At 37.2% G+C, this 23,917-nt stretch overlaps 1 protein-coding gene across 1 annotated transcript; it reads left to right on the top strand.

Moving 5' to 3' along the window:
- The first annotated feature begins 1,240 nt into the window (after positions 1-1,240).
- Positions 1,241-23,806, top strand: FH (fumarate hydratase). Its single transcript, XM_050770837.1, has 10 exons — positions 1,241-1,430; positions 3,738-3,872; positions 7,357-7,467; positions 9,105-9,281; positions 12,361-12,543; positions 14,981-15,146; positions 16,882-17,085; positions 18,548-18,675; positions 20,700-20,853; positions 23,616-23,806. The coding sequence occupies exons 1-10, from the start codon at positions 1,299-1,301 to the stop codon at positions 23,756-23,758; spliced, it is 1,533 nt and encodes a 510-aa protein (XP_050626794.1). The 5' UTR covers positions 1,241-1,298; the 3' UTR covers positions 23,759-23,806.
- The last annotated feature ends 111 nt before the right edge of the window (positions 23,807-23,917 follow it).

Genomic DNA, 23,917 nt, shown 5'->3' with positions numbered 1-23,917 from the left:
TTTTAAGGGTATAAAATAAAGGTATAAAATTAAGATCATGGCTATATCTTAAAAGCATAGAGTTCAATTATACAACAGCAAAACTTTAAAGTAAAATATTAAAACCATTTTTTGCATATTAGTGTGTGAAGCAAAAAATACACAGGACTGAAAGGATGCATCAAAATAATGATATACAAAATAATGATACCTGCTGGGAAGGTGGAGAATGAAAACAAAATGTCACTGCATTATTAGCAATGTTTTAAAGAATTTGCATTCAGTTTTCTAGTGTGTTTTGATTGTAGTTCAACTATTACAATCTCATTTGAATTTTTATATTTTAAATATGTGTCAAATTTATAAGTCACAAAATAGCATAATGTTTCCAAAAGGTTTGGCAAGTTTATAAGTTTGACTCATAAATTTGGCTTTACAGGTTCTGAACTTTTGACCTCAAGACCATCCGATCGCTCTCTCTTTACTGTCGTCTGGTTTCAGGCAATAGAAAAGAGAAAAGAGAAAACTGTGGTTCAGATGTAATTTTATATCAATTCCTGCTTTCCTGTAATCAACTATTATATTAAAACAATATGCGTTTAATTTGAAAATGTATAAATTAGCTATGCAAAAAACTGGGAGAACTGCAAATAATAAAAACTCTGAGGTTACCTATAATTGTGTACATCTTCCACAATACATTAAAAAAAAAGAGTTCTGAGGGTACAGGCTAAGAAGAGAAAGGAAACTGTAGAGATCTCAAAATGATAAGTTAAAAGAAATAAGTAATTATCTTATTTGTCAGTTGTGGGATTATGAATAATTACTATTTCATTCTCTACATTTTGCTGCACTTTCCAAAATTTCTACACAGAAGATACAATCTGGAAGAAATGAAAAAGGATTTCAGTAGCAAGAACGTGTAATGATTGACTACATGATAAATAAAAGAATAAATATTTATTTCTAGTATATTTCACCAACCAAACACAACCTGATTGACCAGCTAATACTCCCGCCTTCTAACAGCCACACATAAAAACCAAACCGGCTACAAAAATAACCGGACTTCCTTTCCCATAATTCCCTTCTTTCTAGTTTCCCATGAATCCGAGGGCTTTAAACCCCACGCTACTACTAGAAAGTTAACCCGCCCCCTCATTCTTTACTGGCCATTCACGATTGATCCCGCCCCACCTGTTGGTGTGAAGCTATTGATTGGATGAGAGCGGAGGCCGGTGGGCGGAACGGCTTCTGACAGCCGGCGTGGAGGCGTGGCCACAGCCTCCCAGAACTTCTACCCAGGCTGCCTCAGCACCATGTACCGAGCACTCTGGCTCCTCGCGCGCTCGCGTCGCCTTGTGCGGCCTCCAGCCTCAGCCTCAGCTTCGGCTCCCGGCTTGAGTGGCGCTGCCGTGCCCTCGTTTTGGCCCCCGAACGCGGCTCGAATGGTGAGCGTAGGCCGCCAACCTCCGGCCTCCCCGCGGTGACCTTCAGCCCTCCTGCCTGTCGGTCCCGGCACCCGCGACTTGGCGGGAGAGATTCCCCGGGCGTCCGGGCGCGCCAGACTCTGGGCTCAGCGCCTGCGCCGGCGTGGCTGGCCTCCCGGCCTCCGGACGCCTCTTCCAGCGCAGGGATGGAGCCGCAGCTCGGGAGAGCGCTTGGGGAGGGACGGCGGCTGGCAGAGAGGGTCCTACCGGGCCCACTCCCGGCGCCTCCTCGGAGCCCTCCCTGGCGGGCCGAGGCCGGGGCGTTTTGGGGTAACTTCGCTCCTGCTGGCGCGCAGGCCCCTAGCCCTGGGACGCTGCCATCAAGTACAGTGCCGGCGTGGGCGGAGGGTGCTGGCAGAGGGGCAGCTCCCGCACTGTCCTGCCCAGTAGCTGGGCCTTGCTGGCCGGACACTGGCCGCCTGTGGTTTCTGAATTGTGGTTTCTTTCGCCAAGGGGCGCTGCACTGCTTTCAGGCCCTCCAGATGGGGTAGAAGGTTCTTCGAAGATTTTACTTCTTTTGAAATTGCCTGTTCAGTTTGTTGGGCTGACTGTGGTTTCCCCCATACCTTTTGTAAAACACTTAAATTCCGATTACCACGGGCATAGTATTCTGAAGCATGTTTGAGCAGATTGGCTAGGACCTAACGATAGCTGAATCAGTACTTTTTATTCAGAAAGACAGCTAAGAACTTAAAGATCCAAGTTCAGGTTATGACATGCTTACGTAAGCTCTTTTGCTCTTTAGAGCCACCTTTAGGGATGCAGGCTTTTAAAAAGCTTCAAATACATATGTATATTGTTAGGAAACGTTTGAGAAATAGTTGAGGAAGAGTTGTAACTCTGCACTCTGGTGTAGCATGAGGTTTGCAATCTAAGATGTAATTTCAAATCTCTGCTTTTCCTTTGAGACTTTGGACAAGTTGTCTTTGTGTCTCGGTTTCCGTATGCAAAGTTGACATACAGCTACTCAGCAAAATTGCACATGTGAAAATACCATGTAGTGAGTGCTGATTAAATCAATGCTCCATCTAGGGTATTTCAAAGGGCCAGTACTTTTTCTGGTCTTTAAACTTGAAGATAATTTGTTTGGGTCACTATACCTACTATATACCACTATACTACAGAATCAGAGATGTTTTGCATTCCTCAAACTCTCTGCTCTAATAATTTTAGGGCATTTTAGAACCTTTACATATTTTTTAAATTTATTTTTTATTTATTTAGTGTTTTGTAAAGGGAAGCAGACTGGAGAACTTCTGAATCTATCCTGTTGATGCAAATGTCAAAAAATAGCACTGCCTTGCTCTTAGAATTGTAATGTTAGCTAAAATCAGATGGAGGTAGTTTTTGTTTTTTCTAGTTCTGATATTTTTTGCCCTCTAACCATTCTCAGGTCCAAAATCTCCGTTGGTTTTGTTAAAAGTTCTTCCTGTTGCTAATGTTGAGAATTTCACATAACCCTTGATGCCCTAAGGTACCTTTTATTTAAAAGAACACATACGAATACATTCAGTAGAAAGACAGTGTTCATTGAGTGCCTTCCACTTATCAGGCCCTGTAAATAAGACAGTCCCTATGGGGATAGAGTTTTACAAACAGTGTTTCATTCTTGTCTTTAGGGGAGATTAAATAAGCAAAGCAGTTAAATAAGCAAATAAATCACACATGAATAATTAGTGTGATCAATACTACCGAAGAGAAAAAGTGCATTGAGAATGAGAATATTTAACAGGCAGACCATGTGTGGTACTGACTTGGTAGCATGATGGCATATATATAGTGTTTATATATATATATATAATGCTTATAAATTTCTTACATATATGAATATACATATGTAATTAATATATATGAATAATGTTTATATATAAATAATGTTTATAAATTTCAAATCATCATTCTTAGACCATTTTCAAAAGTTCTCAGTAAAATAAACTAAGTACACTGAATTAGCCAAATCTTGACCAATAATAAGCATACTCTTGAAATGGAAAAGATTACTATTTGTATTTCAAAGTCTATGCTTATCACCAGCATAGTATATTAGTTCTACAATCTGTCTTTAACACCTGATTTAATAAGTTTGTGTGACAAAGGGTTCTCAAGGAAAGACCTGAAAGTGAGGAAGAGAATGAGAATCCAAATAGTATTTTTTCGTCTTTGTGATACTTCTTAAGGTTTCTTTCTCTTTGACGACTGATAAGGTGCAATTGCTTTTGATACTTGGTTTCTTTTCAACTTGTGACAGTGTTTTATTCTTGTCTTTAGGCTAGCCAAAATTCCTTCCGGATAGAATATGATACCTTTGGTGAACTAAAGGTGCCAAATGATAAGTATTACGGCGCGCAAACCGTGAGATCTACGATGAACTTTAAGATTGGAGGTGTGACAGAACGCATGCCAGTAAGTGGCATTTGTGGAAATGTTGGCTTATTTTGGATGAAGTAGGCTATATTCATGAGTGATTTTACTTTATAAATAAGTATTTTTCAGAGTTAAAATGTAAAGTTATTAGAAAAGTGGCTTCATGAGTAGTAAGATGTTCTCTTTCACTAAAATGTTAAAGAACTTTTTGAAGTTTAGCATGCTATTATTTTGAGCCATCGCTTTGAATATGTGGGATTTTTTAAAAATTTAAGGCCGGGCACGGTGGCTTATGCCTGTAATCCCAGCACTTTGGGAGGCCGAGGCAGGTGGATCACGAGGTCAAGAGATCGAGACCATCCTAGCCAACATGGTGAAACTCTGTCTCTACTGAAAATACAAAAATTAGCTGGGCATGGTGGCACGTGCCTGTAGTCCCAGTTACTCGGGAGGCTGAGACAGGAGAATCGCTTGAACCCGGGAGGCTGAGGTTGCAGTGAGCTGAGATCATGCCACTACACTCCAGCCTGGCAACAGAGTGAGCCTACGTTTCAAAAAAAAAAAAATTATTTTTATTTTAAGTTCTGGGATACACGTGCAGGATATGCAGGTTTGGTGCATAGGTAAATGTGTGCCGTGGTGGTTTGCCGCACCTCTCAACCCATCACCTAGGTATTAAGCCCCGCATTAGCTATTTATTCTGGTCCTTACCCTTCCCCCCCAGGTCCCCTGTGCTTTGTTCCCCTCCTTGTGTCCATGTGTTCTCATTGTTCAGCTCACACTTGTAAGTGAGAACATGCGGCGTTTGGTTTTCTGTTCCTCTGTTAGTTTGCTGAGTGTGTCACAGCTTCCAGCTCCATCCATACGTCTGCAAAGGACATGATCTCATTCTTTTTTTTGGCTGCATAGTGTTCCATGGTGGATATGTACCACTTTTTCTTTATCCTTTATTGATGGACATTTGGGTTGATTCCATGTCTTTGCTATTGTGAATAGTTATTTTGGATTTTTATTTGACAGAACTAAAGATTGTCTTTTCATTCTTGCTGGGTATTTACAGATTTTTACTAGGATTTTACAGTTTGTAAACATTTTTATTTCAATATTCATTCTTTTTTTCCCCCACTAATTTAAAACTGAGATTTTTAAAAATTACACTTTCTATTTTGGTTTCAGTTTCCAAAAAAGTGTATAGTACACAGACACATCAAAGTATTACTCTTAACCATGTCTGACATATAATAGATAATATATAAGTATTTATTCAATGCCATATGAATGATTAAATGATGAGAAAACTGTCTACCACATTCAGTTAAATTTAAGATGCCATCAATTAGAAGATGCACCAATAGGTACCACTAAGAAAGAAAAATGCTGCCAATTAAGGTTGTGACTTACCATTGATTACAAGATGCATCTTGATTTCAGAGATGTTAAAGTGTGAAAAGAATTGAGAAACACATAACATATTCTACTGGAGCCCAACCGGAGTATGAAAAATAGTCAATACAGGATAGGCTAGTAAGCCTAGAAGTAGCCAGGCTTCATCCGGTGAGATATTGTTTAACAGTTATCTTATAAATATGCTTTTATTTTCAATAATTTTAAGTCATTCCTAAGCCTTCAAGACTGCCTCTTGACAGGTATATAGAACTTTACAACAGGCAGCTGAATCTTTGAAGGGAATATCTTTGTCATTGCCATCCACAGCCTTCTTGGTGGTGAGGTAAACATAGTTTGGCTACATGGTTGGGTAAAAAAGGGTACTGACCAATCCTAAAATAATCTCATATTATTCAACTCCAGAGACTAAGGAGGAGGTCAGCCCCAGCCAGTGTTGGTGGCAGTGAGCGTGGCTGCTGTTTTCATTGATCTGTGTCACCCAGCATGTTTTGTGGTTCTGGGGGGGCATGGTTCCTGCTGCTGCTGCTCCAGAGACAGCACAGCCATTGGGATTGCACACCTGTGAAAGGCCGACACCTGGGGTCTCGATTTTGTCATATTTGACTTCAAGTGGATTAGTTTCCTGAACTTTATTACGTGTAAAACAGTCTGTATGTACTCTAAACTGAGTAGTATGATTAAACTCAACCCTTTTTACTTGAGGTCCAAAGGAAAACAAAGCTAAAAATGATTATGAATGTCTAATGTGAATAAAATAAGAATAAGGTGACCTGTTTTTTCTCTCCAGCGATACATTTTGCCATTTTATGGTGTTCGTTGAACCTCTTTCTGCTGTGAATGACCCTTTTTTATTTTCATGGTCCATAAACACTGGGGGTCATTCACTCCATTCAGATGGCCAGCGTTGATTGGCGTTCACCTTTGCCCTTGGTAGTGGTTCAGCCCACTACCGCAGTGTTTGTTACTGTGGAGATTTAAATTCCCATTTGTTTTCATGTTTACAGTTTTTAAGTTTCTAATCCTGTGTTCCATCTGTCCCCATTTTGTTTGAGTAAAACATTTCTAATGTTTTAGTTACTTAAAATTGAAATTTAAAAATTTTCTGGTTTTCCTTTTCTATTTGCCCCTCAGCTTATACTTACTCTGGTCCAGGTTTATCTGTTTAATGTGTCTTATTTCTTACTTTTCTTTGTTTTTTCTGCTTTGATTCCAGAGCTGACAGGTCTCTCTTCCACATTCATCATTCTCTTCCTTTCCTCCCTTTCTCCCTTCTGCTCTTGGCCCATTCAAACCTGGTGTGGGATCTATACAACAATCCGTATTATTAATTTTGACAAGAACTCACGATTCACTTGTCTTGTAAAAACTAGGTTTTCATTTCAGTTTATCCTTTTCAAGCTTGGTGAGGTGATTTGGGATCGACAATGAAAAGATCTGCACTAGCGGGGTTTTACATGTATCTTAAGCTGTCACCTTTAGGTCTGGAGAATCTTGGGTTTTAAAAAAAAAAATTCTTCTGAGCGAAATGTCAAGGGAGTTACTGAGTATTAAGACTTTAGTAGCTAGGTAGAGTATATTGCTTTTTGGCCTTGGGGTAAAATGATAACCCAGTCAGTAACTGGTAGTCTCATACTGAATGGCAGTTAAATGTGTCCCTTATTTATTTATTTATTTTTTTAAGAGGGGAAGGAAATAATTATAATGTAACGTGGGATCCAGTGAGAGAAAATACTGGCTCTTGCTGGTGAAAAGATTGAGTACGATTTGTTTTTATATATAGTGTATGAAATAAACACATATAATTGTGTGTATGTGTGCATAGCATTGTATACATGTGAATATGTGTATGTATATGTATGTGGGAGACATACACACATATATATGAAGAGTCAATGTGTTTGTTTTTATTTGGTTCCTTAAACAAATAGATCTATGATAATGTTGATTCTTGGTTCATGAATTCCTGTCTATAATCTTTCTCTATAACCTAAACATTTTAGAGCTATAGTGTTACGTAAGTTATTGTTTTATGTATAGCTTTTGCATCTGCCAAAATAATAAACTTTCAAGCTTAAGTAAAATAGCAAATTTGAAATATTTTTCTGATTAATTTTAGACCCCAGTTATTAAAGCTTTTGGCATCTTGAAGCGAGCGGCTGCTGAAGTAAACCAGGATTATGGTCTTGATCCAAAGATTGCTAATGCAATCATGAAGGCAGCAGACGAGGTAGGAGGTGATAGTGTGTTTACTTAATAACATCAGACCCATGCCGTACTCTGGATGGTGATATGCTCTGGCAGGAGGAAAGGGGAACTGGGAACTCTTGGATTAATGAATTTCAGGGTAGGTGGTAGCATTATTTGTAGTGATAATATTAATATGGTGCTTAAAATGTTACATTGTGACAAAATTTCTGGATGATTTTTATACCTTTTGTTTTTAAGCCTTTTGACTTTCCTTAATGTATTTAGTTTTAAGAAAATTTTTTGAAAAGATATCGTTTGAACTTTATTTGATTTCTTGTTTTATATATAAATCTTTTTAAAACCAGTTGATTATTTGATAATGCATATTGAGAATGTAATTTCACTAATGTGCTAATAATAAAAGAAGCAATCAGAGGTAACAACTGTATATATAGTGTTGTTAATTACAGCACTATTTATAATAACGAAAACAAAGTAGACTACGTAACTATAGCAGCTACTTATATAAATTATATTTATATGATATAAATATAAATTATATTTACATTGTAAATTATAGAAAATTATTTTTTGAAGATTGGACTGAACAAAGCCTAGCCTATGAGAAATAGGGAGGAAGGTTTGCAAAAATACGTGTATTTTATGATCCTAATTTTGTTTAGGAAAAAATGAACAGAAAATGTGTGTTTTCACACACACACACACACACACCCACCCCTGATTGCATGAGGTAGAGACTGGGAATGAACAGAAAATGTGTGTTTACACACACACACACACACACACCCACCCACACACCCCTGATTGCATGAGGTAGAGACTGGGAATGCCAGCATGCTAATAGTCATAATTACTGAGCAGTAGAACTGCAGTGACTGTTTTACTTTTCTCAGTTCTCAAAATTTTCTACACTAATCACATATTTTTATATAACTAGAAAAAAGTTTTATTTTAAAGTGGACCAGTTGTTCAAGGTAATAGATTTCTCAAGTACTTTCTGATTTTTTAAGCTAAAATCATTCCAGAAGACTGTTAAGCACCCACACTTTACAAAGCACACCATCCAAAATCTAACACATAAGCTGAAAGTATAAAAATACAACAAAAATAGGGGCAAATCTGGGCAGTGTTTATTTCTACATTTGGTGATTACTGCTCATTGGACATCTGTGCAATGAAGTAGCTATTAGTGAACTCACAGTTTCAAGTCACTAGCTCATTATCATGCTGACTCTGGCAGTAACATCTGTTGGATATTCCTGCTGAGCACCACCAACAAATACATCTAAAGACTAAACATATTTGCCAGCCTGAACAGGTGGCCCTCTATTAGAAGAGGCTGTTGGAGAAAAATAAGAAAGACAGCTTTGATTCCCTTTCCATTTGAAACCAGTGAATTGTCATACTATTCAGTATAGATAATATTTCACTTTTTAAAGTATCTGTGGTTGGAGCAAGTGACGCATCAGAAGCTTAGATCTGTGGGTCAACTGTATTCAAACTCTGTGTCATAATCAGCAGGTCATTTAGCATATGGAAACAATGAACATATTTAAAATAGTTTTATAAATGGAACTTAATTATGGTTGATTAAAGTAGTGGAATGACTATTATTTCCTTTTTTAAAAAGCTCATTTTTAACATTTTTTTCTGCAGGTAGCTGAAGGTAAATTAAATGATCATTTTCCTCTCGTGGTATGGCAGACTGGATCAGGAACTCAGACAAATATGAATGTAAATGAAGTCATTAGCAATAGGGCAATTGAAATGTTAGGAGGTGAACTTGGCAGCAAGATACCTGTGCATCCCAATGATCATGTTAATAAAAGCCAGGTCAGTATGCGAGCTTTTCTTTTTTTTGTTATAAATTGAAAAGCATACCTGAGATTTTTCTTGTAAAACAAGCTTTCACTTTTTGACAAGAAGAGTTCATTATTTAATGGATAAGGTTTATTATGGTTGTTACTTCTTTTAGGAATCTTGGCTTTATGTTTCAATCCTTATAAAAATTACTTTTAGGACACCTGAATTTAGTATATATGTATTTTTTTATTGTTTAAAATTCTATTTTGAAATAATTTTAGATTTGTAAGAGAATTGCAAAGATAGTTCAAATAGTTTCTATATCCCTTCACTCAGCTTCCCTTAATGTTAATATCTTATGTAACCATAGTACATTTATCAAAACTAAGAAATTAACATTGATACAGTACTCTTAGCTAAACGACAGACTTTTAAAAAAAACTGAGGATTTCCTCAGTTTTTCCACTCAGGTTCTTTTTCAGTATTCAATCAAGGCCATACGTTACTTTTAGTCATATGTCCCTTAGTTTCTTCCAATCTGTGACAGTTTCTTGGTCTTTTGCGATTGTCTCAGTCCTTTGGGGCTGCAATAATAAAATACGATAGATTGAGTGGTTTATAAACAATAGAAATTAATTTGTCACAGTTCTGGCAGCTAGAAGTCCGAGGTCAGGCTACTGGCCATTTCATTGGCTTGGTGGGGGCCCACTTTTTGGTTTGTAGATGGCCATCTTTTCTGTGTCCTCACATGCTGGAAGGGACAAGGGAGCTCTATGGGGTCTCTTCTTCGTAAGGGCAGTAATTCCATTCATGAGAGCTTTGCCCTATGACCTAATCACCTTGCAAAGGCTCCATCTCCTAGTACGATTACCCTAGGGGTTAGGATTTCACATAGCAGTGACCTTGACACTTTTGAAAGTAGTGGCGGGGTATTTTGTAGAATGTCCCTCAATCCTGGTGTGTCTAATGTTTTCTCATTAGACTGAGACTTCTGAATTTTTGAGAAAACTATCACAGAAATAAAGGGCCCTTCTCATTGCATCATATCAGGGGTTTATGATAGCAACATGACTTGTTACTGGTGATGTTAACCTTCATCACTTGGTTAACCTGGTGCTTGCCAGGTTTCTCCATGGTAAAATTATACTTTTTCCTCTTCTATACCCTGTTCCTTAGAAATAGGTCACTAAACCCTGCCTGCATTCCAGGCACTATATTTCAGTTTCTAGAAGGAGGAGTATCAAAAAGTTTTGGGGCTTACGTTAAAATCACTGTAGTAATTAATAGCGCTATCTTGAGGCTAGGCAAACATCTTCTTTTTCCTTAAACTTTTTCGCACTATTTTTAGCATCCATCAGGGAATCTTGTCTACAGCAGTTCCTTCTGTGGTGTTTCAATAGTGATTTTCAGTTTTCTTTATTTGTTCTACATTTGTTGGTTGAATTTTTCTGCAAGGAAGATTTGTTCTCCCTGTCCCATTTATTTGTTTATTCAATTATTTGTGTATATCAGTATGGATTCATGGTTATTTATTTTATTCTTCAGGTTATAATCCCATACTTTTGTTGCTTAAACTCTTTAAGCTCTGGGAACCCAATTCATTTTGGCTCCTGTGTCCTTTTAGGCATGCCGCCATCCTTTTACTTTTCTTAAGTGTGTTCTGACTTTCTGGTACTTCAAGATGCTCCAAACTTATTGTCTTGTATTGTTTCTGCCCCAGCCCTAGAAACAGTCATTTTTCAAGGAACTGTTGGAGAATTTTTATTAGAAAATGATATTTAGAAACAGATCTGGGTGCTAGGTGTACTTTAATATATTTTTAAGTAGTAAGGAAGAAGTTTTTTCATATACATTCATTGTATAAAGGATTTTCCCGATCTAATACTTGCCTTTAAATATGAATTTATGTTTTATGTATACCGAAGTCTGAAGTCTGCCTCAGAAGGATATAGTTATAGATGAAACGTGATTGGCTACATGTTGATAATTATTTAAACTATTTGAATTCAGGTGACAGGTACATAAGTGTTTATTACACCATTCATCCTACTTCTTTTGTAAGTGCTTTATATTTTGCATAGTAAATGTCAAAATATATAAATAATGTATCTTTTTAAATGACAGCATACTTTTATATATATATGTGTGTGTGTGTGTGTGTGTGTGTATGTGTGTGCGTGTGTGTATGTGTGTTCAGAGATGGTGCTTCACTCTATCACCCAGACTGGAGTGCAGTAGCGTGAGCATAGCTCACTGCAGCCTCAAAATGCTGAGCTCCCGCGATCCTCATGCCTTAGCTTCCTGAGCAACTGGGACCACAGTCACACACCATCATGCCTGGCTACTTTAAAAGTTTTTTTAGAGACAGGGTATTGCTCTGTGTTGCCCAGGCTGGTCTTAAATTCCTGGCCTCAATTGATCCTCCTGCCTCAGCCTCTCAAAGTGCTGAGATTATAGGCATGAGCCACTGCACCCAACTTGATATTATGTTTTAAAAGTACAGGGTCAACAGTTGAAGAAAGAGCACTGAGTGTATACTGCCTGCTTAGGTCTTAGGTTTGCCAGTTGCTAAATATTTTGGCATCTATACATCTCTTTGAGGGCTTGTCTTTCCTATTTTTAAAGTGGTGATCTACCTCACAGCATTTTTCTAAACGTGATAAATAAAGAGCTGTTTCTGAAAGACTGTATGCACTGTATATTCAGTTATAAGATATATAATTCAATAATTGATGTAATTTGATATAATTACAAGATATTCAACTACATTGAAGTTATTACTGCTCTCTTCAAGTGTAGTTGTTAACTATACTTCTCTGTATTTTGCTGTCATTTATTAGCAGGCAGATATAATACATATTCTATGTAATACATAATACATTCAGTATACTTAATGTGTATAATACAATTCTGAGTATGTGTTAGAAACCAGGATGCTGCTTATTTGATTCTATAATAACTTACCTATGACCTGCCACACATAAATGTAACTGAGCTGGGTTTTGAGTAGTTACTTGGAGAGTTTCTTAATTGAGAAGTTTAATTCAGAAGTTTGTTTTCGTTGCCTCTGATTTAACATTTTATATTTCTTTTGAAAAATTTCCAACAGAGCTCAAATGATACTTTTCCCACAGCAATGCACATTGCTGCTGCAATAGAAGTTCATGAAGTACTGTTACCAGGACTGCAGAAGTTACATGATGCTCTTGATGCCAAATCCAAAGAGTTTGCGCAGATCATCAAGATTGGACGTACTCATACTCAGGATGCTGTTCCACTTACTCTTGGGCAGGTATAGGAGTTTGACTAATTTTATTCAATTTAGAGCTTGGTACAAATGGCCAATGTGTCATCCTTGAAATCTGCCTGGCTTAAAAGGCCAAATTTGTAACCGTCAACTTCAGTGACAGAAGTTGTTCTGTTCAACCAATCAGTAATTTTTATTGACATCCACTTTAGAAGAAAAGCAGAGTGTACTGGCTGTAATCAGATTCAGTCAGACTGCTCGGGTTCAAATCTTAGCTTTGCCGTGTACAAGCTATGGGACCATAGGAAAGTCATTTAGCCTTTCTGTGCCTCAGTTTTCTGAGCTACAAAATGAGGAAAATAATTTGTCTTTCATAGGATAGTTGTGAAGCTCTAATACATTTATTCATGTAGAGTGCTTAGAAACATGCCTGACACATAGTAAGTACCCGTTTATGTTAGCTACCATCATCACCACCGTCATCATTGTCATCTCCATCAGTATCATTATGGTTTTTCTTTTGTCTTTCTTACCTAAATTAGTAGATTATTTAAAATTTAATCTTAAAGTGATTAAGTAAGGTAGATCTTTTTAAGATGGTTCTGGCCACATGTGAAGGAGATACTACTCTCTTCTCCAAGATATTAGAAAGTATTTTCATGTTTCTTTATCAATACCTTAAGGAATATCTAATAGTATATATTGTGAAGGAAATGTAAGGAAATACGGGGAATGACCTTTGTCTTAGTAAACTCACAGTCCAATTGGGGTAGCTTAATTTCCTTATTAGGAAATTAAGGAATGATGAAAACTTGAAATGAGTAATTGAAAAACAAATGATGGGACTGAACTGAACTCACTGGATTAAGTTGCTTCTTAAGGCCGTGTCTCATTTCTCTTTGCGTCATCAGTACTTAGGACCATGCATAATTTCTAAGGAGGAACAGTATGTGTGTTTTGCAACTTTTGAATATTCCTCAGGTTTCTAATTTTAACCTTTTTTTGGTGTTGAAAACCACAGTACTAAATACCATTTGGGCCATGACTCAACCTCCTGTGTAAAATCATCATTCTTCCTGTTATGACAAAAAGTTATATTTTTCTGTTTGACTTTATCAGAAGCATTTATACTTGCTTTTATTGGGATTGTAAGTTCGTGCATTGTTCCCCATCAAAGTGTATTTTATAAGTGAATCTATTGTGTTCATGTGTGTGAGTGTGTGTGTATACACACAGTTATGTGTTGCTTAACAAAGGGGGTATGTTCTGAAAAATACATTCTTAGGCGATTTCATAGTTGTGTGAACATCACAGAGTATACTCACACAAACCTAGATGGTAGAGCCTTCTATACACCTAGGCTATATGGTATAGCCTTTTCCTCCTGCGCTACAAACCTGTGCAGCATGTTACTGCATTGGATACAATAGGCAATCATAACACAATGGTCAGTATTTGTGTATCTAAACATATCTAAATGTAGAAAAGGTACAGTAAAAATATGGTTTTATAATCTTAGGGTACCACTGTTTATGTGATCTTTCTTTGGCTGAAACATCATTATGTGGTGCATGACTGTATATGAGTGATGTTATATCAGATGCATCAGGTCTACCTATAAAGAGTTATATCTTTTGAAATGTTATCTTTAGAACAGCATGAAATCCTAGGACTTATGGTTTTTTAGTGTTTTCAGGCAGGAAAAAAGGATAGATTTAGTGTAACCATATATCTTGGCTTGCCCAGTTAACTCCCAGTTTATGCCTTTTGTGTCTGCATAACTATTAATAGAGCCCTTTCTGTGTTCAAAACATAAATTCTATAGTTGCCTTAATTAAGGCATGTCATAATTTGGGAACCAGTGCCGACACTGGCACATTGATGCTATGATTTGACTCTACTGTTACCTCCTATTCTTTTTGGAAGGTCTTTGAATGCAAACTGTTACCTTCCTGTGCTATTCAGTGAGTCCTTAGCTTCCCAAGTCTCTGTAGAATGTCTTCATATTTCCTGTAAGGTTGATACACTGAAATTGTCTAGAGAGTATTTCTATGTTTGCATTTTTTGGGGGGAGATGAGTTACTATTTTTTCTTCTACCAAAGTTGTCTGAGACATCCCCCAAAAATAAGAAATGACTTCATTTTCTTTAGGAGACTGCAAGTAAACCAATAATTTAGTGTAGTAAAGTTGTTCTTTTTAAAGTGTATTTCCTGTGCTGTTTTTCTTTGCTTTCTATTAAAAGACTAGATTATAATAAATAGGCTGCATGTTATCAGTGGCATTGTTGTCCCTTACGGTTCTACAAACCCTCATCCTTTCCTATACTTTGCTCATCATAAGATTTGAAGTAGTATAAATAAAACTTGATTAGCTTGTAATTTAGTATTCTGAAAGGTATTTTTAAAAATTTCTATTTAATGCAGTTAGAGTAACTTGTAAGCTATTAGGAATTACTTATTCTTACCTTAATTTTCTTTTCAGGAATTTAGTGGTTATGTTCAACAAGTAAAATATGCAGTGACAAGAATAAAAGCTGCCATGCCAAGAATCTATGAGCTCGCAGCTGGAGGCACTGCTGTTGGTACAGGTTTAAATACTAGAATTGGCTTTGCAGAAAAGGTTGCTGCAAAAGTGGCTGCACTTACAGGTTAGTGATCACGTGAATTATTTCTCATTTTCGTTTCTCATTATACTTGGTCTCTATATTTTCTGAGTGTTCCTGTCTTGAATTCTTGTGAATTTAAAGATAGAAATAATATTTTTCCATCAAACATGTGTTTCAATTCTGTTTCTGAAGTTATAATGTTAATTCTTTGGCTTTTAAAAAATGTTCCTTATAGAAGTGTATACAGCATGCCATTAAAATCTACCAGTGTTAGCTTTTTTTACTAGTTTTCAATTAGTTTCTCTTTGAAGTTTTGAATAGCAGTTTTCAAAATAGACAGAAAAAACTGAGTGTTGAGTAAGCTATTTGAATAGTAAATATATTGTAGACAGACTTCTTTTTTTTCTTATGTCATGCTGTGATAATTCTTTGAATTATTGACCTTTTTGAACCATGTCTTTTCTTTAGTAGAGAGAGTACTATACTTTAGATAATGATAACTATTATTAGGGCCAAGTTGTCATCTTCAGAAAACTCTTATTAAGATGCAGATGTTACCAGAGAGTTAGGGTAGAGATAATTATACACTGCACGTGATAGTTTACCAGCTGATTTCTCTTTAAAGCAAATTTTAATAGAAGAGAACTCTACTTTTAGGGTTTGGCAAATGTAGATTTATAAAATTTTTAACATGGGGATTATTAACTGAGAACATCTAACTCATTTTAGCACCCTGTTTTTACAGGGGATCTTGTGGGCTCCTGGCTAGTGAAGAGGATAAAGCACAGTAAAGTGGACAAAAAAACTTTTAAAAATTGTACTAGGGGCCGGACATGGTAGCTCACACCTGTAATCCTAGGACTTTGGGAGGCCAAGGTGGGCAGATCACTTGAGGTCAGGAGTTCGAGACCAGCCTGGCCAACATGGCGAAACCCTGTCTCTAGTAAAAATAAAAAAAAATTAGCCGGGCATGTTCGCGGGCACCTGTAATCCCAGCTACTCGGGAGGCTGAGGCAGGAGACTCGCTTAAACCGTACAGGAGGAGGTTGCAATGAACCAAGATTGTACCACTGCACTCCAGCCTGGGTAACAGAGCAAGACTCTGTCTCAAAAAAAAAACCAAAAGTGTTAGGAAAGGAGTGTGGAATAAACTAGAATGAATTCCCACATACTTTTTATCTTAAGCATGGTCAGGCATCATATACATGTGTTTGCAGTAGGATTGTGTTTTTTTTTTCAGTACATATATTGTGCTTGTTATTTCATCTTTTAAATGTAGTGCCTGGCCAAGCACAGTGGAATTACACACCTATAATTCCAGCACTTCAGGAGACCAAGGTGGGAAGATCACTTGAGCCTAGGAGTTTGAGACTAGCCTAGGCAGCGTGGCGAAACCCCATCTCTGCTAAAAATTAAAGAATTAGCTGGGCGTGGTGCTATGCATCTGTAGTCTTAGCTACTCTGGAGGCTGAGGTGGGAGGATTGCCTGAGCCTTGGAGGTTGAGGCTGCAGTGAGCTGTGATTGAGCCACACTGCACTCCAGCCTGGGCAACAGAGTGAGACTCTGTCTGAAAAAACTTAAAAAATGTAATACCAGATTCTTTCTACTCCTTTAGGACTTTTTTAAAAATGTAGACAAAATTTGAGTCTTAAGTAAACATTTTTTTCTGAAGTAAAATTTTTATTTTTTCATTATTGGAACTTTCTGTTTAACTTGCTAATAGTAGAAAAATGTTTAACTTGTTCACCCATATAGGATATTTTTTCTTTTCTTTAGGCTTGCCTTTTGTCACTGCTCCAAATAAATTTGAAGCTCTGGCTGCTCATGATGCTCTGGTTGAGCTCAGTGGAGCCATGAACACTACTGCCTGCAGTCTGATGAAGATAGCAAATGATATTCGTTTTCTGGGCTCTGGTCCTCGGTCAGGTCTGGGAGAACTGATCTTGCCTGAAAATGAACCAGGAAGCAGTATCATGCCAGGTAATCACATAGCTAGTAAATGTTGGAGCTAGAACTTGACTAGATCCTAGGCATTCTTAGCTATGGAACATGTCTCTTTTTGTTTAAAGTTATCCCAAAGCTGGATACGCAAGGCACGCTGTTTCAGCATGTCTGTGGTCCTCTGATCAGGACTTCTGGCCACATCACCTAACAAGATAGGAAAAAAGAATCTGACTTAGCAGCAAGTAGTTTGAATCCCACATTCAAACAGGCTGTTAAAGTGATCAGCATGGATTGAATAAAAAGAAGTCATACCAAACTTACCTTATTTCATTTTTTGCATTGCGTTATGTGCTTGTTAGATATAGCAAGTGACACAACAGTGTATGTCTGGATTTCAGCAAGTCATTTGATAGATTCGCATGATAGTCATTGATTCCAGTGGAGAAGTGTGGGCAGTGCTGGCAGATGAATGTAGCTGGGTGAACAGTGACATTTCAGAAGTGACTAATGAAGTGACTTTAGTCTAGAAGAATATATTGGTAACAAGCTGAAGGGCTCTGCCCTTCAACACTTTACTGGTGACTGAGGGTGAAGGAAGAGAATAAATGCTAATCATATTAGCAGTTAAAAGAGTTGAGACAGCAGTACTATGGATGACAGAACTGAGTGCCATAAAGGCCATTGTAGCTTGGGCTAAAACTGACAATGTGACTTTTAATAGTGAGAAGGAAAGGCCTGACTCTAGATTTTTATAAAAATTATGGATCTGTAGAATAAGAAGAGATGAAATTTTGTTTTAAAGTACTTCATGTTGAAAAATGACATAAGGGTTTAGTTGATTGCAAATCCAAGGTGATTGCCAAAAGAAAGAGACATGGGGAGTCACAGATAAAGGAAGTAATCTGCCCAATAATCTTTGCAGTGTGTTAGCTTGCACTGGTCAGAGGAATCTGGGTTGATTCAAACTGGGAGCTTGTCCAGGGAGTATGAGCAGGGAAGTGGGGTTCCAGAGACTCATGTGATAAATAGGGAAATTGTAGCTTAGCCTCGCCTTTCCCTAGGAAGCCTCCCAAGTGTTAGTGAAGGGTTGCTTTTATAAGTGTTCTGATAGCAGCATGCACTTCTCTGTATTTACCCCCCATAATTGCCAGCTCTTCCTCCCTAGCCTCCAAGTTCTGCGAGGGCAGGGCCTGCATGTTTCTTATTCACTGTAGTGTATTGAATGTCTGGCTCCATAAATACATATAGAATGAATGAAAATCATGAAGGCGGAGAACTATATTTAATGTGTAGTTGTGGCTTCTCGTTAGCCATTGAATGATTCAGTTTGTGGCTACCCATCCTGCTTTCCCTGGTTGGTTTGTTTCATTTAATTACACTGATGGTTGGGCCTTGCTTTATTGTATATCTTACTTTATTTAATGAAATTAGATTTCTTTATTCCCTGATTATTTGCGTAAATTCTAGTCTTACTCTGTCATTGTTGGTTTTCTTGAAGGCAAGGTGAACCCTACTCAGTGTGAAGCAATGACCATGGTTGCAGCCCAAGTCATGGGGAACCATGTTGCTGTCACTGTCGGAGGCAGCAATGGACATTTTGAGTTGAATGTTTTCAAGCCAATGATGGTAAGCTTTAAATCTGATTTTTAATGTGTTTTGACCAATGTGTTTTAATGTGTTTGGCTTATTATCTTGGTTTTGTATTTCATAAAGACTTCTAGTGATTCCACATTGGGTAGTTGGGTGACATAAGTAGCAGTTGGAAGTCAAGCGTTTATTAAGTTACCAGAATAACCCTAGATATTAGAAATTAGTTGATTTTTAACCTAAGCGATTTGATGTTTTTTTTAATAGCCCCAATTTAAGAAAAATAAAATGCCTCCCTATATGCCTGTCTCCTTCTCATGTTGCTGCTTTCTTCTTTCAAATTCAGTCTTCTTAAAAGGATAACACTACTCACTTTCATTTATGCTATAGTCACCACAGCCCAGCATAGCCGCTCCATGCTTGAATTATTCTTCCAGTCATTGGTGACTACCTCAGTCCAGCTGGCATTGCACAGTTAGTTCTTCCTATACTAATAGTTGATGTTGACTGTTCTTTTTCTTTCATCTTTACAAAGATCATAGATGCATCACGTCATTTCTCATGCAGTTTCCTCAGCTTCAGATAGTGGAGCTGTTGCCATCATTTAGAGTCTTTCATCTGGACAAAGTGTTACAGCTAAAGTTTATTAGGGGCTTACTTTCTCTTGGAATATGTTGTAAATTCTAATTTTAATTTGATAAGAATACACAAATGACAAATATTGAGTATATTTAATATATTCACTAAATGTTTATTGAGTACCACTTTCTATCAGGCACTGTACTGGATACATAATAGAGATAGAGCAATGAACAAGACAGATTTCTTGCCCTCATGGAATGTGTGTTCTAGTGATAAATAAAAACGCAGGCCACACTTTGGGAGGCCGAGACAGGCAGATCACGAGGTCAGGAGATCGAGACCCTCCTGGCTAACACGGTGAAACCCCGTCTCTACTAAAAAATACAAAAAACTAACTGGACGAGGTGACGGGCGCCTGTAGTCCCAGCTACTCGGGAGGCTGAGGCAGGAGAATGGCGTAAACCCGGGAGGCGGAACTTGCAGTGAGCTGAGATCCGGCCACTGCACTCCAGCGTGGGCGACAGAGCGAGACTCCGTCTCAAAAAAAAAAAAACGCAGGCCAAAGCAGAATTCAGACTTAATTTTGCTCTCAGGTCAGATTCCAAACAGTTAATACCGGATACCCAGCATTTATAGGTGCATAACAATAAATGCCTTGTTAATCTTTGTAAAAATTTATTTTTAATATAAAATAAGGATAATCAATATTTGCCTTATTATAAGGTCATTAGTAGCAAATTAAAACTTAGATTATTGTGTCTTAGCATCCATTGTTGGAAGTCTAGTTTTCAGACTGTGGAGTTTTAGACCAGAGGATATTAGGATGTGGATATATCTTAATAAAAAATATTGGAAATGTTGCCAAAAACAAAAAAAAAAGGTCGAAACAAACTAATTGATTTTATACTTTTTTTTTTTTTTTAACATTATATGAAAAATTATTTTACAGTGACTGGAGTATTTGTTTGGTTAAAGCATAGAAAACCTGGAATTTTGGTGATTATTAGATTATGCCCTAACATTACTAATTGCCTCACACTCATGCTGAACTTTCGAACCTCTGCATCTTTGCTGCTCTTCCTTCTACGTGAAAGATTCTTTTTCCTTCTCTGGCCAAGTCCTCTCCATAAAACAGGATTTCACCAGTTCCAACAACTGGAGTTAATTTCTCTTTCTCTATGTTCTCTAACACTTCAGACCTCTGTTTTAAATACTTGCTATGGGCTATTTTGTGTTTTAGTCATTTTGTATTTATGTCTTTCTCACCTTTTTTAGATTTCTGTGCCTTCAAATGTTCATACTTTCTTTCACATTTGTTTCCTTGGGTATAGTGCCTTAAAATTTGTAAGAGTTCTATATGTTTATTGAATTGTGTATTTACTATCAACCAGCAAATAATATGTTATTGGATAAAAAACATGTTGCCTTAGTAATGTTTCTCTCTCTCTCTCTCTCTCTCACACACTCTCACTCACTCAAAGATTAAAAATGTGTTACACTCAGCCAGGCTGCTGGGGGATGCTTCAGTTTCCTTTACAGAAAACTGCGTGGTGGGAATCCAGGCCAATACAGAAAGGATCAACAAGCTGATGAATGAGTCTCTAATGTTGGTGACAGCTCTCAATCCTCATATAGGTAAGTGTTTAAGGAATAATAATATCATTTTGAATGCAAAATTAAAAAGCTGAAACATTTTTAAGAGACAAGTGGATCAATGTTTGAGAACAGCAAATTTCTTTTGAATATGGTTTTAGTAAAATCTTAAAATATTTGAAATTGTGTGGAAAGATACTATATGACTTGTATGGTGCCATAGTTCTTTCAAAACTTGATCTATTATGCCTCATTTTATTTGAAATATATTGAGAAGTAGTAGTTCAAACTTATTTTAATTTTAATGGAATTCAGATGCCAAATATTCTTTTTTTTTTTTTTTTTTGAGACGGAGTCTCGCTCTGTCGCCCAGGCTGGAGTGCAGTGGCCGGATCTCAGCTCACTGCAAGCTCCGCCTCCCGGGTTTACGCCATTCTCCTGCCTCAGCCTCCCGAGTAGCTGGGACTACAGGCGCCCGCCACCTCGCCCGGCTAGTTCTTTGTATTTTTAGTAGAGACGGGGTTTCACCGCGTTAGCCAGGATGGTCTCGATCTCCTGACCTCGTGATCCACCCGTCTCGGCCTCCCAAAGTGCTGGGATTACAGGCTTGAGCCACCGCGCCCGGCCAGATGCCAAATATTCTATGCAGACCCTTGGGGAAGGTTATTTGTAAGACCTTCAGTGGGTAATGTCACTAGGTGGCACTGCTGATTAGCAATATTGAATGAACTCATTTTTCTACCTTCCCTAGATCTCTGCAATGCTTTAAATTTGTTGTTTTATTCAATTCAGAAATGGAAAGTTACAATTAAAAGAAAAAGTTTATGTATTCATTGCTTATAGTGAAAGGGAGGGAGGAAAATGCAAATATTTTGTCTAAAACCATGCTATTATATCATAAGCCTTTTTTGGAACTATAAATATTTCATTATGTAGAATCAAACATACAGATTTGGGTAGTAGACTGACCGTAGAGATCCCCATTAAATAAACTATTTTCACTCTCGTAGATTTTGAGGCATTATGTTGCATTATATTATGATGTGTTAAAAGCCTTTTTCTCATTCCTCTTTTCTGCTAAGCAGAGGTTAATATATTTTCTGACTTTCTATTATAGAACAAGTTATGATTCACTTATTTGGCATAATATGGCTACTGCTTCTATAATCTTGAACTTTCAAGGCAAATTTTATATTCCTGGTTTCACATCAAGCTATAATTTCAGTGTTTTAAAATTAGAGCTCACTTGACTCTTTTAGGTAGCTCTGAGCCCAGTATGATATCGGTTTTTTGGTATGGTATTGAGATTGGTAATAATGTTTGATCCATTTAAAATTATGATACATCAGCTACATCTGGAAAAACCCAAAGGGTAACCCAGGGGCTCGTGTGAGCAGTTTTCATCAGATCTTTACTTCAGAACGTGTTGCCAAAACTTTTAAATTAGAGGTGTCTCCTAAAGTTGAATGACTGGTAAATCTTTCTTGGAATCAACTTATTGTGGCATAAAAAGAATTGTTAGAGGCCATATGAGAATGAGATGGGTCAACACCACGTCACTAGTTGACTTGGTGTGAGCCTTACAACCCTCTGAATCATGGGTTCCTTATATTCTCATTATGTACCAAGCTGGTTGTTAATAATGTCTTGTTGGACTTGACAACAGAAATGCTTAGACTTTAAAGCTATTATTAAAATAAAAGTACTGGATATATATTGATCACAAGAGTTTAACCTGTAAATTCTTTCTCAAAACATTTCTGCTTTAAGAAAGATGCCCTTTTCAGTAAATGGCATCAATAAATGCCCTTTCAGATCAGTAAATGCCCTTTTCAACATATTTAGCATTCACAAATTCAGTTAAGTAATAAAAGTAACTATGCCCATACTTTCTTTTATAGCTGGTTAATAATTGTGTATTGACACATGCCATCTTGTTGATGATCTGTACTGCCTCAGCAAGCTTCTTCCTTTTGGTCATATTTCTCTGATCTTGTTTTTTTTTTTTCTCTCCCTCATTGGTTTCATTTTTATTCCTGCTTTTTCTTCTTGACTTAAAATATGTATATATTAAGACAAGACAGCTTGCAGAACTGGCCTGCCCCCACTTTTATTAATTTGAAAAGCAAATAACTCTGAAGTAAACAGTATGCTTGTGATCTTTTATGCACTCTGCATTTCTGCCCAGACTCCCTATTTGTGTTCCTGTAACGTCTGGGAGGAGGCCAGGGGATAGAAGCCATTGCAGTGGAGAGCCATATAGAGAACAGCCATTGGAAGCAGCTCTGGAAACGCCTCTCCCCAGGCCCTGCCTGCCTTTGCCTCACTGCGAGGACTTCTCCCCTCTCAGAGCCACTCACCACAGTTGCCAGATGTGCAGTGCTGTATTTTCTGCTGGACTAGAGCATTTAGTTTGTTAATGTTTCTTTAGAAAGATAATTGTTTCTAGTTAAATATGTTGTTTGAAAAATATACCCAGATGTATATTTTTATGTCTTGGTGCTATAATTTCTACTTTTTTCCCCTTATATATCTAAGTTAGTGGAAAATTTCAACTTAGGAACAAATCTGTTGGAGAAAGTGAGGCATGTTTAAGTGTTTATCTCTTAAGAAAAGTAAATGTTCAATTCTATATAAAAAATGATTATTGAGATAATCACTGTTAACTATTTTTAAAAACAAAAAAATGTCATTTAAGAGGCCCATATAGCATCAATATCAAGTAAACAATTATGTCACCTTCTGCTTTAGAAAACCAAATGTCACTACTAACCCATATGTCATCTTTTTATTTTTTTCTTCAGGGTATGACAAGGCAGCAAAGATTGCTAAGACAGCACACAAAAATGGATCAACCTTAAAGGAAACTGCTATTGAACTTGGCTATCTCACAGCAGAGCAGTTTGACGAATGGGTAAAACCTAAGGACATGCTGGGTCCAAAGTGATTTAAATAAATTTATAATGAAAATAAACATGTATACAATTTAAAAAAACAGACTCCCATTTCTTAAAAATGGATAAGTTTGAAAGGAGACTGCTATTGAACGTAAGTATCTCTGGCAGAGCAATTTGATCAGTGTATAAAACCCTGGGATGTGCTAGGT

The sequence above is a fragment of the Macaca thibetana genome, chromosome 1 (genome assembly GCF_024542745.1).
Source record: "Macaca thibetana thibetana isolate TM-01 chromosome 1, ASM2454274v1, whole genome shotgun sequence".
Taxonomy (NCBI): Eukaryota; Metazoa; Chordata; class Mammalia; order Primates; family Cercopithecidae; genus Macaca; species Macaca thibetana.
This window is presented reverse-complemented; position numbering and strand designations above follow the sequence as displayed.

Bases quoted from the DNA above. Each gene is read 5' to 3' on its own strand.
- FH (XM_050770837.1), top strand. From the start codon at position 1,299: ATGTACCGAGCACTCTGGCTCCTCGCGCGCTCGCGTCGCCTTGTGCGG. The intron at 1,431-3,737 runs GTGAGCGTAGGC...TCTTGTCTTTAG, and splicing joins CCCCGAACGCGGCTCGAATG to GCTAGCCAAAATTCCTTCCG. The intron at 17,086-18,547 runs GTAATCACATAG...GTTTTCTTGAAG, and splicing joins AGGAAGCAGTATCATGCCAG to GCAAGGTGAACCCTACTCAG.